The following is a 17772-nucleotide window of genomic DNA, read 5'->3' on the forward strand; positions in this document are numbered from 1 at the left end:
TTACCTGTTGACTACTATGGAACCTTCAATTAACTCCAACATATCCATTTGTTCACAGATGTTTTGAATTTAAACTGAGTTTTCCTTCCAAGGTAGAAGCTGTACCATTAGAACATCAGATAATACTTTTCTCAAACCCAAGAAAGAGCCTTTGTTTACATGAACAATACATGACTTGAATCCATTAATTCCTTTTTTAAAGATATGCCTGTTACTATGTACAGAGTAAATAATGCGATAGTGACATTTTTATATTTATCTTTGAAAACTTCATTGAAATCTTACACTTTTGAAGCTAATGAGGTTTGTTTGCTTTGTTTTATTAGAAAAAATACTCAGGCAAGGTCTACAATCATCTGTCAATTATAAATGACTTACAAGAAACTCATGAAGCAATAAAATTAAAAAAATACAAATACAAACTATATCTGAAACACTTCTATTTGGCAATTTTATAACAAATTCAAAAAAGAAACAAAGATTACGGATTACTTTATAGGTACAGAAAAAGCAGTAGGTGAAGTGCTCAAGCAAAAAAAAAAATAAAACCAAAACACTGCATTTTTTCAAAAATAAAGTCACATCACTACAGATTTTATGAATAATACCCTTATTAAACAACCATTCCAGAACATCTTATATTAGTGGTGCTTTTAATCTGCACATTATTTCGTTTGATAAGATTTTTTTTTTGTGTGTATATAAGTAACATTTTTAACCCACTGGAGCTAAGCAAGGCTCTCGTGTCAGTACCAATGCAGAATGCATCTGTATTATATTAGGATATGCTCACTTCTGCAACCAAAGGGTTACTTTAAGTTTTATTCTATTTAATAAAAATTTAGTGTAAAAACTGCTGGTTATTAGTTTCACTGTAGTAAATTCCTCCCCAACAAGGAGGACTAACTCTGCAGTTTGACTGCATATATCCATACAAATTTTACATATTAGTTCCTTCCAATAGTAAGGAAAAAACTAATTTTGTGTTTACTATTAGAAAGGAGCGCCATGAATTAACTATGGGTACTATTCATCCCTCTAAGATTTCTGGGAAGGATGTTCAATGTATTTTTGTTCTTACAACAGATATTAACAGTAGTATATAGTCCCTTAGGTATGTAAAAGAAGGTTTTTTTTATTGTTAAGGAAGGTGCTTTTTTAAAACAATTCTTCTGGCAGCACTAGTGAATTACAATATCCTTCAATATTATTTCTACCATAATATATACATTTTAACTTTCATGCCTCTAGAAAAACATCTACAGTACATTTCATAATATAAAAATATATTACAAATCTGCTGAAATATTTACAAGCAATGTCCTATTATCTATATGCAACATTTTTGTCTCCATACAAAGACTAAACAGGTTAGACGCATCTCTATTTGTCAGTTAAAAAAAATCCATGGCTTCTTGCTTATTAAGCAAGAAAATGATTTTACTTTCCTTTTCAAAGCCAACTTTGGTGCATAAAGGATTGAATTTCTAGATTATTTTTTTTTTCAAAAATACCATTTTCTTTACATCTAGAAAACATTAGGCCAAATAAAAAAAGTATACTTTACAAGTGAACGGGGATCCTAAAGGGCAAAAAAAGTAAAACAAAACACCAATAACACTAACTGCTTAAGTAGAGGTTTTTCAAAACCCGTCCATTGATACGGATCACATAAAAGCAGATCTTATTAACATACTATACTACTCCTGAAAAGGGGGTCAGACATACTGCAACACTCTTAACATCTTTAAACCGTACTATATGTATTCATAGTTGATTGGAAAAGACAAGCATTCCATCAACATTCGTTTAAATATTATAATCCAACATATTTTAGGGATCTGCAAAAGGACACGAGATTACAAATGACAAATGATTACTATCCACCATACTCAAAGGGCAACAGGATAATCCCTCGGTAGCTGTTTATTGTCTGGCATGTGTTATATTTAGTTAACATTGACAAGAAGCCTAATAGCTTGTTGACAGTTCTCCTGGGAATTGTGAGTAAATGGTGATGGTTACTTTTTCTTTTCATCAAATATAAACTACTGTATTCACTAAAGAAAAAAGCAGCTTAAAGAAGCAAGCATGCAAAGCCTTTCAGTTGTTCCACTAAGTTGCCAGAAGAGTGTTTGCTCAGTCTCCCACTGTACCATTCCATGAAAATGTGGATATACAGTAATATATTAATATATTCCACGGAAGCATCAACTTCATTCACAGAATGTTTACACTAAGCATAAATATTTATCTAAGAAAAAGAAAAAAAAAAAAAAAAGGATGGGATTTGACTAATGTGCAACTTTATTTCTAAATCCATTGTCAGTGACTAAGACTGCAGGTGTCCCCACTTGCTTGGTTTTTACCTCTTCAACCTCTTCTGGGGCATTGTTCTGTAAAAGAAGATAGTACAGTTTTACATAAAGACCCTGAAAGTCAGCCAGAATACACTATGAAATCATGACTGTATAGAATCTACTTTAATTTTATTAAAACTGAAAGCCATTTTAGATGATCCCATATTAGCATACACTTCAGATAATTCAAATTTGCCGTTGGAGTCATCATTTTAGCGTGACATTAATAGCTGTCACTGAATTTCTTTAACCACTTTTTTCCCTTGCAAAATTTTCATCTTCAACTTTCTTTGACCTCCCACAGTTCATCCCAAAGCTCTTCTTAATTATACACTGCTCTGTACTGTTAAAAATCTAGTGCAGTATCATGTGATAGGACTTTAATTTTATTTGGGAGAGAGAGAAAGGGTTGCTCATTTTTCTCCAAAGACTTAATCCCAAAGATTACATTTTTATTTTGAAAGGTTATTTTTTTTTCCTTTTCAAATCAAACTTATCAAGTTCTGCAAAAGTAATCAATACAAAAATTAACACCTAAATCAGATTATAAAACAGTCACTGTGTTAAGCAGTTTTAAAAGACACAATCCAATTTCCTCATACCATTTTTATGATTTACGATTAACATCAGTTGTTCATATACTAAAGTATTTTAAATACTTATATTTGCAAAGATAGCAGATACAGTATGATGATTTATTTTCATATTGTAAACCAAGGTTTCATTAATTTGATTAGTGAAATACACTGAATATTAAAGGTGAACTGAAAGGCTTATCATATACTGAGACCTCAGATTAGTGTTCTAGTTACTCCTTTAGACCATCCTAGGTCACTGGATATTAAGGAAGAAACACAGGAACATCGAACTTCTGTTATGGCAGAAAAAACTCTTTTTTTCTGACCCATTTTCATGAATTTTTAATAGAAACCCATAAATATGTATCTCTGGATGTTCAAAAACTTTAGAGTGAATTAAGCATTTCAGATTACCTTTAAGAACTGTACACACACAGAACTGTGGGTACTGACAATTATGTGAGCGCACTAATAAAGGTGGGTGGGTGGGGAAATCAGGGAATTATTAGAAACAACATGTATTAGAAGCCAATCTGAAGTCCTAAAAACACAAATGTGAATGCAGCTTAAAGACAAGTGACGTACTGTCCCCTTCTGTCCCCCTCTATAGAATCTTGTATTAAAAAATAACAGTACTTGTATACAAGTACAGATTTCAAGGTAATACTGCATGTATTACAGTTGAATATAAAATATGTAAAGATAAATTTGGACTTTAAAAAAATTGGTATACAAACCAGTATGTGATCTTAACAGAAGTGATCTTTCAGGATTCCACTGTATGTACCTCCTTTACTAGAATTTCTGTACACCAAGCACAAAAAAGTAAAATACACTTGGTAAATACACACATTCCCCGTTTCTCAGTAACTAGAGTTCAGTTCAAGTAGTAAAGTAATTCTGAAACAACTTAAGACCTCAGAACTTAACTCCTGGACGCTGACAGGATTGAGGCTCCCTGGTCTAGTGTATAACGTATTAGCAATCCTGATAGTCCAACGTCAAAAAGTTAAGTGAGGCTTAAGACTATATTTAAGAGATTCAAAATTAGGACGTTACCTGTATATGTTCGGGTCCAGAAGCAAGGCAGTATCTTTTGGTAGTTTTGATAAATGAACTACTTTAGTTTTTAACTGATGTCGCTCACTTTCATTTACCCACACATCAGGCAGACTATGAATAAATAAATAAAATAAAAATATTCAAAAAAGATCAACTGTTTTTCTTACCATAATATCATGCGGTAAACTAGTACATATGATTTTTTTAAAGTAATCTTCACATTTCACTGGTTAAAAAGCATTTGCACTGGCATGAGGAAAAGACAGCCAGTCTTTACACAATGAACTTCAAAGTTTTTCAAGTTCTCAGTGTGAAAAAGATACTAAACAGAACTTAGATTATTCCAGAAGGATACTAAACCAAACATACAATGATAATGGCACTACACTCTCCAATTTAATGTGAAAATTAATAGCAGGAAAAAACCCAGATCTTTGAAAACACTTTATTTTACTGGGCATAAATACTTGGATGTTGTCAAAAAGTAAAGGCCAGGATATACTGCAGGCGCTGAGCTTCAAGTTACACTAATTTGCTTGCTCCAAGTTCAAAGCTTTCAATGTCAATATGCTCCAACTCTGCCAAAGTTAATAGTTTGACTATATTCTGAGGAAATCCAGGCAATCACCACAAAATATTCTGGCTATGTAACAGTTCCCATTGTGAGATGGAATAAAACTTGGTCTTCACACAATAAAAATAATTGTTCTTTCAGTGTCACTTGCAGTGAAACTTGGGGAAGAGAGAGGGAGATAACACGCAATTGAGCTATGTTCTGTACTTTAATTCTTTGAAACCAAACATGCCTACTTCAGAGTGGCTTTATTGCATTATTGCTTCTTTTACTGAAAGTACATTGGGTTTTTAAGGCTTTCAGGTAACACATCGTTAAGAGAGGTACTGGGCTTGCATAGGTTATCAGTATCTTACTTCCCTGTCTCCTTCCTAAAAGTTAGCAATGACCAAGGCCATGCAGAAAAAACAAGTGATCCATTTTGCTTCCACTACTGGAAAACATAGAAAAAAACCCCACACCCACCCAAAAAAGCATAAAAAACCAGCCCAAAACCCAACAACCTCCTGAAATCCCACATAAAATCTGGGAGATTTTTGTTGGGGTTTTTTGTGTGTGTGGGTTTTGTTTGTTTGGAGGCTGGGGGGGTGGGGGAGTGGTGGGAGTGGTGCTTGTTTTGGTTTTGTTTGGGGGTTTTTGTTGGTGGTTGGGGTTTTTTTTTTGCATACATGACACAAGAGTCAAAAAGTAATTTCAGGTTAGGGAAAAAAGTTTAAGTTTGTAGCTGAGAATTCTAACATTCTGAAACAAATTTCAAATTGAGCAACCCAACATTTAAGACTATTTAAATGAAACAGTTCCTTCCTTGACCAACACAACACTATATGCAATTTTAGAGACTTTTGCAAATTATTAAACTGAATCTCGATTTTTCAGCAATGACAGTTAGCTGCAATTCAAAATCAAATTTTTGGGTAATCCATCCAAAAACTGAAATGAAACTGAAAACTTTTATCCTGGTAGGAAAAGGAGTTACTCCAATAATACCTTTCCCTTTTCAGATGAAGATGGAAGAAAAAAAGAAAAAAAATGGAGGGGACAACACCAAAACACTCAGGAGGCAATATGCTAAGGTTTAATACGGATCATGACAGGTGAAAAACAATAAGACTTTTTTTGTTTTTAAGTCAAAATCAGGTTTTTGACAAATAACATTTGGAAGACATTTTTAGTAGAAGCTATATGCTGAAGATGCAGAACAACACAAAAAGCAAATAAGAAAACTTTTCACATGCAAAGACTATTTGAAATATACATAAAGACAACTAATTAAGCTAAGTAGTATTGGCACAAAGAATAAATTCCTGCTCTAATTTAAAAGTTATTTCCCCCTTGTAGAGGAAATGGCTTAAAGACTGGTATTCACTTTTCCTGAAAATTTACTTAATGTACAGATAACCTGAGCAGTTAAACAGTTTCACAAAATGACTCAGCACAGAAAAAGTTAAAATTATGACTAGGTCCATCTGAAAGACTGATGAACAGCTCAGCAGAACAGAAAGTAATCACCATGACTGCATTCAACTCTTCTGAAGCGTGAGTACATTCACTGCATAAGACTGATGACACGATACCTTGCATTTGCTGTTCTTAACTGCAATAACTGATGGAATTGAATCTACTGAATACTCAATAATTCAAAATCATGTAACTCAGTGCAGGAAATATACCCTCTACCTAACCCAATCAAGATGCAAGAAATACATCAATATAAAATACATTACTCCTTTGACCTGACTGACCAAATCACATTCTGTCAGGGATGTCTTAACATTACTGAATAACTTGTCTTCTCTGATGCAGAGATTCTAATATTGTATTCATCTGCATGATCAAAAAAACTCATTCAACTCTGTATAAAGGACAAAAAGTACTCTGTATGTTCCCAGTGTTTTACGTTTTTAGTGTTTTTTATCTTAAAATGCAATTAACTATCTTTACCTATAATATTTTAGTAGCTTCAGAATGCTGTTACATGAAGTATTACCAGCTGTCCTAAAAAAATCCCAAAACCCTACACATTTTACTAGAATATTTCAGTTATCTTCTTGCAAGTTGAATTGAAACTTGCAGTCTACAAGTGCTGCAGTGAACAGCAAAAGTTACAGACACTTCAAAATTGCATCAAAATGCCAAAGATAAACAGCAGCCTCAGCCCTCTGCAAATAAAAGTTACAATAGATTCACACTGCCAAGTTCACATTACTGTAAATGAATAATTTGGGACACTACAAAACTAAGTAATTTAAACCACTTGACCAAAGCCAAGGTAAATTTCTGTTATGTTAAGGCTTTCCATCACTGTCCCACACAGCCACTTAAAAACAGCACTGAATCTGAACGATCTCCTTGTTGTAAAAGCTTCAGAAGAAAGAGATGGTATCTTAGCTATTTCAAAGTAGTAGAAAAATGATTTCTGAAGTACACTTACTACTCCGTAAGTCCCAAGCCTACCTGAGGGCAGTGCCTTCATCCTGCATTGCACAGAAGGAACAAGGCAGAACTTTGAAAAACCAGGAGAAAAAAAGCAGCCAAACATGCTGAAAGTGTATTCTAAGCTTCCGTGGGAGAGCCCAAAGAAGCAGCAACATGGGATGGGTACCTTAAAGGGACCAGCTGTAGCTGTTACACTGTTAAAATTGTGGCACCTAAGCAAAGATTCTTGTAGTTCTACTGTTACACTGATGAGGGTACATTTTTCAGTACCTGAAAGTATTTCAGGATCATGATGAAACAGTGGGTAAAACAAAGCTGTCTTAGTGACAAATTTCTGTATATATACAGCTGGCAAAACCAACCTGAACATCAATAACAGAGAACCTTGTTATTAATACCCATTCTGACAAAATGCATTAAAAATACATCTTCAGATTTACCTGAACTGGTATCAGAGTCTAAAGACTTGAAAGCTAAAGTTTAAAAAAATATCAAAGCACTGCTTATTGTTTTTTAAAATTCTACATTACTCTTTAAAATGCATTTTTTAAAACATGAACTTTAATTTAAATATTCAAAGGCATAACATAATTTAGTGACAGCTCGTTTACCCCACTGTAAATCCTTCCCCATTTAAATCCTGTATCACTAGCAACATACTCACATGTCCTCTGGCGTCCAATGAAGCAAGAGTTTTATTTTTCCAGAATCTTCTTTTCTTTTAGCTATTACCTGATAATAATTACATAAATCATAATTAAAACCAAATCTGCAGATCTTTTGCTCAAAAATTGTTGTTCTTCATGTTCAACTGAACATTCATAAAAAGCAAACTTTTTTACTCTCTGAAATGTTGTATTAACTCTAGATATAGTAGAATGTACGTATCACTACTCAAGCCATTCTTGGCAAGGCTTAATGTTTTCCTGTAATATTTTTCTACTGAGTGGTCCCTGGAAAAAAAAAATACATCCTGTAAGTAGTCAGCTTTCTTTTTAAATAATACAAATTTTTAAGCAGCTACTTCAAAAGCTTTGAAGAACACACTCTCCTCTACAGATATGCTCATGTTGTTCCACAACATATCTACAGAAGATGCAAGAACTGATGCAGCTTATAGTTTAATTATAACATGGCATAAGAATAAATTCTCTGACAAATATTTTGACATCTTGACACATCATATATATAACTTCCTAGGCAACCTTTACTCATTCCTCTTCAATACCTAAATGAAGCACTGAATGACACAACAGCAAAGGCTGCTTGGAAGAACTCACAGGTTTACAGAGATTGTTTAATGCGTACGTACCAGTGACCCTTAACACTACTGGTGAGCATACTCGATACATCGTTGTATGAATGACCAATCAAATGATGTGTCAAAGACATGTCAGCAATAGATAAGAGTTTAAACAGAACACAGGTGTTCCACTGCTAAGGTCCCAGACAAAAAAGTGAGAAGTCCCTTATAGCTTCTCATACTAGCTCATAGCAGACCAGCACATAAGACACTCTCACAGAGAATGAAGTCTAACTTCAGGGTCCTACACATAAAGACTCCCGCCTTTAACAAAAATAAAGTTAGAAATACACACAGAGGAAGTATAAAAAAAGAAATCTGTTCATTCTGGTACAAATATATTCTTTAACACTGGCATTCAAAAGGTATCATAAAGATTTACAGTACCTGGAAAAACAGGGAAAAGCTGTTTGCTTCCTCTTCTACTGATTTACTACCCTCAACCTCTTTACTACATGTCAGAATACTTCCTACAGATTTTCCTATTTGCTTCAAACACCAACTCCCCCACCTTCTGTGCATATAAGCATAAAATGCTAATTAAATCTTTGAAAGATTCTACACACAGCCACTGCAGATACTGTAAACTCCAAAAAGTTTACTAGAGAAACTCTGAAGCACAGAAATACCAAATGGTAGCAAGCATTCTTTATGAAAAAGACTAATTAAAATGTAGCATTCAGAACTTAAATACTGAAGTCCATAATCGGCATCAGCCAAAGCAACTTCCCACAACTGAGTATCACGGTAAAGTATACTTAGTCATGACATTTCAAAGAATTCAAAAACTTGTTTAAAGTTTTATTTTTACAACTACGCAATGATCCTCTAAGCAAAAATGATGCAGAGAGATGCATCCATGGATTAAATAGCCAGATTATTAATACAGATATGTTTGAGATACCTGAAGGTATCATATCAATATGCTTGTAGATGAGAACTGGGTTTGCACAGCAAGGTTTTGAGAAGCTGCTAGAAGCCTCCCCTATGTCCAACAGAGCCAGTGCCAGCTGGCTCCACGATGGTGGTAGCACCTCTGGGATAACATATTTAAGGAGGCGGAAAATTTGCTGTACAAGAGTAGCTGGGAAAGAGGAGTTAGAATCTGTGAAAGCAACAACCCTGCAGACACCAAGGTCAGTGAAGAAAGAAGGGAGAAGGTGCTCCAGGCACCAGAGCAAAGATTCCCCTGCAGCCCGTGAAGACCATGGTGAAGCAGGCTGTCCTGACGGGGGACCCACGCTGGAGCAGTCTGTTCCTGAAGGACTGCACCCCATGGAAGGGGCCCATGCTGGAGCAGTTTGTGAAGAACTACAGTTCTACAGTTCAATGGAGAAGTTCACGGAGAACTGTCTCCCTCTCCCGTGAAGAGGGTCCCCACACTGAAGCAGGGGAAAACTATAACGAGGAAGGAGCAGAAGAGACTTGTGTGATGAACTGATGGCAACCCCCATTCCCTGTCCCCTTACACTGCTCAGAGGGACAGGACATAGAGAAATTGAGAGTGAAGCTGAGCCCAGAAAGGAGGAAGGGGTGGGGGGAAGTTTTTTTTAATATTTAGTTTTATTTCTCAGTACCCTACTCTGATTTGATTGGCAATAAATTAAGTTCCCTGAGTTGAGTCCGTTTTGCCTGTGGCAGTAATTGGCAAGTGATCTCTCCCTGTCCTAATCTCAACCCATGAGCCTTTAGTTATATTTTCTGTCCTGTCCAGCTAAGGAGGTGAATGATAGAGCAGCTTGGTGGTCACCTGGCATTCAGTCAAGGTCAACCCACCACAGTGATAGTGAGGTTTTTAAAAACAAACAAAAACAAACCCGAAAACCCAAAACCACACAACAAAAAACCTGAAGTCTCACACTAGAAGGTTTTAAACCAAGTTGTCATATGGTATGGAAAAGGCCATCCAATGGCTGAAGATTAGAGAAGCAATAAACAAAGTACAGTAACACACCGTTCAGTTCTTCCAAAAGGAGAAAGTTCCCATTAGTTAGCCCCAGTTTTAGGACCTCTCCTATATATGTGAATATATATTCACAATTCATCTGGAAATGGGATTGGAAGGCAGAATGAAAAAAGTCTGCTTTGCTGTCTGGCAATTCAAGATAAACTGAAGGAATGAGCCCTGCAAGAACTGCAATAGGATGTTGTAGTGCAACACTGTAGATAATAAAAAAAGGATTTTTTACTGTCAATTAATTTTTGCCAATTAGACAAAGTTTAATTGACTCTTGAATTAAAGTTTACTATAAGGCTCTTAAATTTGGGCATGCAAAACATTGCTAAGACTTTTCCTCATAAGTTTCAAACCATACCCACACCAGGATACATCCTTTTACTGAATTTGGAGCAGGGATGAAAACCTTTTTAAACAAAGATTTCTAAAGCACTCCTCCAATCCCTTCCAATTTGTAAGTTTTAGCCTTTGCCCAGAACCCAGCTGCTGCTTCTGCAAACTCAATCTCTTTGCTGCAGGCTGGAACACCTGAGCCTGGAACCATATAAAGTTAAGTCAAAGGTCAATTTACAGTGCAAATAAAACTCAGTTCTCACCAGCCTTCCCATTCAAAACCACACATTTTCTTGTACAGTCCAGTTCATTCTCAAATTAACCTACAAGTGTTAAGGAGATGCATAGGCTCTCTCATGTAATGCAAGCATCAAGGATATCACATACTCAAAAATTTGTGACATTTTAAAATGTTACAATTTGGACACAGTAAACTAGTTACACCCAAATCACAAGGAAGAAGTTAGTCACCACAAACTGCTCTTCATCCTATCTAAATCTTGAAGAACAGAAACTAGGAAACCATACAAAATACACAAGTCACAGATGCTTATTACATATAAGTACTGGTTAAAGCTGGAGTTGCTGCCCCTCTATCACACGATCAATAGCACTGCTTCTACAGCAATTTACAGTATAATACATGGTGATTCCAGAACCTCATAGATCTCTGTGAGAGCCACCCAACATCACCTGCATTCTCCGAGGGGGGGGGAGGGGGGAAGTAAAAAAGTATGACATTAACAATTCCTCATTTTCAAGAATATGCAGTAAAAAAATTAAGACTCTCTTGTCTCACCATCACCACACTGAGAAGAGATATTTATAAAAAATAAAATAATGAAATACTGATGTGTAAAAGAGATCTGGGGTACAAAATTTAGGGCAATTCAGGTAGACCTGAATTATACCACTACAGCTACCACCGACCTTATTCTAGAGCCCTCATAACACCTTCAAGCAGTCAGTGCTAAACTCAGGGCTTGAACCAGCTCTCTCACACACGCAGAAGTTTAATAGGAAGAGAAAGTAAATTTTAGCAGTAGAAAATAAAACCAGAATTTTTCATAACAAAAAAGTTAAACATATATAATACAAGTAAGGTATTAAAGTTATGGCTGGGATGCTTTTGCACAGATACACTTGCATCCAATGTGCATTTTGCAGATTTCTTGCCTGTACCATTGGCTTATCTTATCTCAACTAAATAATCAATACTCAATCTGAGCAATTCACTTGTTTTTGACTGGGATGAAAGATCCTCTCTCCATATATGGAACAAGTCAATTTTTATTTAATATTAAAAAGCAATATTTTAGCTTTCTGTCAGGAGACAAAAGAAATATGGCATCTATTGCTTTTTCCCAATGTATTTTGAAATGGTCAATTTAAAAAAGTTTTTATAAAAAGGTGAAAAAAAACCATGCAGTTTTATCACAATAGTGCAATGAAAATTTGACCACATACTAGGCAGGCTAGAGTCAGAAACACAGCTATGATGCAGACAAATCGAAAATTGCAAAAATTTTGTGGAAAAGCAACTTAAAAATATTATTTGCTATTTTGACACTAGTAATCAGAGTTTCATGGTCAAGTCTGCAAAAGTTACAAATGACATGGAGGAAATCTAACATATCTGCAGTAACGGTGCTCTGAAGACTTAAAATGGTTGTGCAAGAAACGTAAGTCCATTTAAGTTTTTAATTTTAAAATATCATTCAGCCAGTAGATGTATGCTCAGTAAAGCTTTGTTTGAAAAATCTCTTACTACGTTCTTTACATTTCATGCACTGTCCCGGGAAAAAAAAATAAATAAGGGGGGCTAGGGGGTGGAAATCAATTTGAATTTCTCTGTGAAGGAAATGTGCATCAAACTTGTCTCAAATCAGAAATGGAGTTCTGCTGACCTCTTCTGGAAAAGAAAAAAATGTCACCCTTTAAATTGGTAAGAATCATCTTACTTTCATTCACTCACCGTGTTTCAGAGTTTTAGGATTTCAAAACCACATGTAACTAGTATTAATATGTGATCAGTAAACTGAAGTATCTAAAAGCTAAAACCAGTGAAGAACAGTTTAGTATTCATATATACTGGAGAACTAATTCTAGCCATTTCAAAGAGCTGAAGGTGGGAGAAGGGGCCACAGAGGACAGAGTAACCTATAAGCTGGATTTTTTAATCAGTGTAATGTCTACTACTCTTTGGGTTAAATGGAAAAGTTTGACTTTTTCCATCTGAAAATTCAGAGAATCAAAGTACCAAGAATTTGACTCCAATTACAAAAAGAAAACCAAACTGGGCAGAAAAAAATTATAATGAAGTAAAAGGTAAACTCTGGATGGCAAAAAACATTTCTTCAAAAAGGCTTTATTGACAACTTCATTCTACAGCTTTCCATATCTATAATTAAAAAGGATGGGTTTAAAAAATATACATGTACATTAAAAAAAGGAGCGCCTTTCCGTAGCAGATGAAAGGTATGTATAGTGACTACTCAGAAATTCTTCGCATTAGTGATTTTTCACTACGATATCCATCCTGTAAAATGCTGCATTAAAAAAAACAAACCTACATCATTTATGCCAGTTTTCAGACAGCAAGGCTGTGTTCATGTTTTTCACCTTTTAAATTAATGCCCCTGATAATTACGCATTTTTTCTTCACCTGAAGGTGGACCACACAAACTGTATTATTAGGCTATTTAGCCAGTCACCATTCAAACTCAGTGTTCTAATGCTTATAAGTTACGCAAAACGTGTTTGCATCTGAGGTGACCATGAGCTAACAGTGTACATCCACAAGACTGCTTCTATTCTACCTTTTCTTTTTAAAGCAGATTTTAGGCTGAGTGTCTTCAATATAGCTGATGTCCAGCACAAGCCCACACAACATCAGCAGCACACTAAAATAGGGTAGCAGTATAAGGCTGGAATCTTAGAACAATTCTCCCATTGGTACAACATTTCCCACAGCTGAGGTCTTAGCAATTTCAGATCTAATCAACCCCCTACCATCTCAAGTGACACATGCATGGATGAGCTAAAAGGATTTTCACCACTTCCTCCAAGTTAGTTCGAAGCAGTTTTAGAGCACATTCCTCACTAATTCCATCTCCTTATAAATTATTCCAATAGCCAGAGGTGAACTTCCACAACCGAGCAGTCTGTCTGGATAACCTTTCAGATTAAAGCAAGCTGTGAATTGGAAGAGAATCTGCTTTTCTCACAGTACTGTGAAATCCACGTTGGCCAGGAAAACTAGAATGAGATTTAAATACAGTAACAGCTAAATCACCTGCAAATCTCCACTGCTCAACTGAGCTGGTGCTCAAGGCACACAAATTTCAGGAGTAATCATCTGAGAAAAATTTCTAATACATGCCACAGATTGTTTATAAGCAATCATCAGTCTTGGAGAAAAGGACAAAGTAAGTTTCATGCATATAAAATTATCTTTTATTTATGGAAAGAGACTTGACAGTTCAATAGGTTGAATCATGTGTTAAGGTTAAGCCACAACTAAAGACACAGCAGTCAGCATTCCTTCCTCGGACTGCAGTCCATCTTGCCCTAGTCTGCCAATTTACAAAGTGTGTTTCTCCGTGTCCACCCCATTTTGTCCCATCTCACAATTCTTTTCTTCAGATAAATCTCTACCTGTTCTGTGCCCGTATCGACCAATTCAGTCAAGGAAACCTGACGTTACATAGCTTTTTGAACTTTCAACCCCTATACCTCAATTCAGTACTTTTTTCCTCCGTTTTTAACTTTCCTAAATTAATACAGATGTCTATCCTATCCAAACACAAATGAAATTAACAAAATAGGATATGGAAACAGGACTAAAGGACAGTTCCCCACCTGGTCCTTGCCTCCTAGCAATTCCCTGATATTTTGGTGGCAAGTTTATTAAAACAAAAAGAATAAAAGGGGAACAACAATAGATTTATTCAGGATTGTATCTTTTAATCTGAAAAAAGGAATAAACGTAGATTTCAGATCAACATCTTTAAATACTCAATTATACAATTACCCTCGAAAATATTCCTGTGATAAATTAGCACTGTCACTCATGACTATGGAAATGCCATCTGAATTGCATTCTTATTTAGAAGACATAACCAAATGCTTCTGCAACATTATTTACTGTTAGCTATTTCCCCAAGTGTATCAGACAGGAAACATTGCAAACTACTCAATTTGTGAGCTAGAAAAACTACTAACACTACCTTTAAAAAGTTAATGTACTAATAGAAATACCAACAATGTAAAATACGCCGTTAGTTATTTCTGGTTAAACACCTACAGCAGTTAAGAGGAAAAATAAATCTTTCTGGAGTATTATATTTTTCAGATGCATAGGTAAACAAACAAAATGTGTCATATACATATATATACTTACAGTACTATGAAATACAACACTGTGGCCTTTTCCTAAACTTTCTATATGTGCCGAGAGGTTAAAGCAGATTGCTCGATGTCTTATAGCATCCAGTGTTTGCGCATCAAAGAAGTCATGAGGTCTTGCTAGAAAAAAAAAGGAAAAGAGATCCTTAGGTGTTCAAACATTGAAATACTCAAACACATTCAGACATATAAAGAAGTCTGAAGTGTCATTAGTAAATCATTTATCATTATGGCAGTAGCATCACCTTGTCAAAGTGTTGTAAACATTAATTTAACTGAGAGGAAAAAATGGCTCCAAGAGGGGCACAATTCATTTAAGTTTGGTCAAAACATACTCCTTGTAGATCAAACAGCTATTCTGACAAACTCAATTACACTCACTTTTTTTTTAAAGTTTCAGGTGAATTCTATTATTTCTTAATTTTGAAAATTAAGAATTCATTAATTTTGCTGAGTACCTCTGGGAACATTCATTGCTATTATCTCTTATTAAAAAAAGGGAGGGGAAGAAAAGAAGTCCCAGTACAAATAAACTAAACCCAAAACTCATTAATTCATGTGAATTCTAATTTAATGTGAAAACAGCACAGTTAGATTGTGATGTTTATGGAAGCCTAAATGGCCAAGTCACTCTTACAGCAGTCAGTAATTCCAGTATTACTGCTGTGACTTTGTAAAAAATAGCATTAAAGTGCTTCAAAACATGATCAGGCATACAATCAACATCTTAAAAGCAGAATTATACCTATACCTTATTTCTTAATTTTATTAAAAACAATCTCCTCTGATCTAATTTATAATCAGTAAAAACTCCAGCTATGTTCAGTGAATACTGAGATGCTGCAAAGAGATCAACAATGGCACTGAAAACAAAACTGCTGGGTGCTGCAGTGGAACACAAAGCAAAGGATTAAGTAAGAATTACTATGAACATACAGAGAATACTAGCTCATCAAGAAATTTTTCATCTCCAAGGAGTAATAACAATGAACAGTCACATCGCATGAAGAACTCCACACTCACTGCTAGACATGTTTCTTTCTACGTACAAGTTGTCATTCCATGTTCTTTGATTATTAGTGAAGAGATTATTTTCTTCTGCCAAGCAGCAGCAACTGCATCACATACTACACCTCAATTTATGACTGAAGTGCAATTAACATTCACCTGGTATTTTTATAAGTAGTCTAAAACCAGCAGGCACTAATAAAGCCCTTTATCCTTTTAGAAAAGGACTTTTACAGTTAAAGTGGTTTTTTAACAGTAAAAAAATACTGAATTCTGATTTAGAGCATAAAGGTCTATCAATTCTACACTCAGAGTCCTTTAAAAAATAATTGCTACTAGGCACATATCTGTATACTACTAGAAATACTTCACACAATTTTGAAAAATATACCATATAGTACAGTAGTAAAATTATACGAGCAAATAAGCATGAATAGAAGTACTTGTATTTAAGTCTTATATGACAGCAGTAGTTCTCTATATAACACACTGAAATTAAAACTAAGAACAGGAGTTGATATTACATTGTCAACTATCATTCTATACTGTAAAAACTGATTCAAAAGTTCTGTTGTCTTCATTTAAAACAACTTTTATATTCCTTTTCATCAAGGTTATCTATCCATTATTTCAAAACAAACTCCACTTAAAGCTAGTCTTTGCTACACTCCTGGGACTAACTGTAAACTGTAGTTAAGCATTCATCTGTGCATTATGTTCTGTCCTTACTCTATCTCTCAGATACTGCCAATTAGGCAATCATCTCATTGAAATCTTTTCTCACTCTAAGTGGTAACATACAACCACAGCTCATGCTGCAGGTGGTCAGTGATGCAAGCATATAAATATTTTATAAATAAATACGAGGGAGGAAGGAAGGGAGGGTGGAAAGGAAAAGATAACCCCAAATGTTTGCTTCTGGTATCATACAGCAAATTTCTCCAGGATTTACCACTGGATAACACTAAACAGATGCAAAAGAAAGGGCATAATTTGTCAAAGGCATACAAATAGTTTTATATATCTCCTATTGAGTATTAATGCTGTACCTTCTATGTATCTTAAATTTACTTCCTCAGAAGTATTTTCAGAGTAAGGTATCTCCCTTCCTGCATAATACAAGTTCCAAGTACACATCACTTAAGTCAAATAAATTAAAACTTTCATACCAGTAGCCTACTAAATTAATTTCCATGTGTTACATAACTAACATAGTCTTATCGTCAATTCCATGAACAGAAAGTTTCCTTATCTCGCTTACAGTTCTCCAGTGAACTCGATTACCATGCTTGTTAATAACTACAGTGTCATCTTAGCTATTCAAAAAGCAAGTGACAATATTGTAAATATAATCTTAGGTTCTGCAAAATTCTTTGAGGTAGCTTCAGAATAGCAATACTATGACCTATTTGAGAGATAGATACTTAAAATATGTTTGGCTCTGTACCTCTAAATGACAGACTACATAGAGCAGTGCATGTGTACAATTCTATCCAGAAGAAAAAGAAAGCTGTGACTGTAATCTTGAATTACTCTGCAACGTCAAAGTTTGTATAACAAATCAGACAGTCTCTATATCACCAATAATGTAACCAGCTATATAGGGGTGTCTATAGTAAAACACGCTTTCATCATAGAAGTACTAATTTCCAAACTTTAAAGAACACATGCTGTCTACAGACAGGAAAAAAGAAATGGAAAACTGTTCAAGAATGGCAAGATATTACCAAAGAATGGAGAAAAAAAGTACCAAG

The 17772-nt window shown here is 35.0% G+C and overlaps 1 protein-coding gene across 2 annotated transcripts in view; it reads right to left on the reverse strand.

Moving 5' to 3' along the window:
• Positions 1 to 299: 299 nt before the first annotated feature.
• The window catches only part of AEBP2 (AE binding protein 2), a 51794-nt gene continuing 34321 nt past the window's right edge, over positions 300 to 17772 (reverse strand). Inside the window, exons 5-9 of one of the 2 annotated variants that reach the window (XM_040595494.1) lie at positions 15006 to 15130; positions 7675 to 7742; positions 3998 to 4111; positions 3676 to 3742; positions 300 to 2396 (exon numbers count right to left, since the gene is read on the reverse strand). In XM_040595494.1, coding sequence (XP_040451428.1) covers positions 3688 to 3742; positions 3998 to 4111; positions 7675 to 7742; positions 15006 to 15130 — 362 coding nt within the window. In that variant the 3' untranslated portion in view covers positions 300 to 2396; positions 3676 to 3687. The remainder of the gene's footprint in view (positions 2397 to 3675; positions 3743 to 3997; positions 4112 to 7674; positions 7743 to 15005; positions 15131 to 17772) is intronic. The other variant, XM_040595495.1, reaches the window with a different exon arrangement.

Source organism: Falco naumanni, chromosome 5, assembly GCF_017639655.2.
Source record: "Falco naumanni isolate bFalNau1 chromosome 5, bFalNau1.pat, whole genome shotgun sequence".
NCBI lineage: Eukaryota > Metazoa > Chordata > Aves > Falconiformes > Falconidae > Falco > Falco naumanni.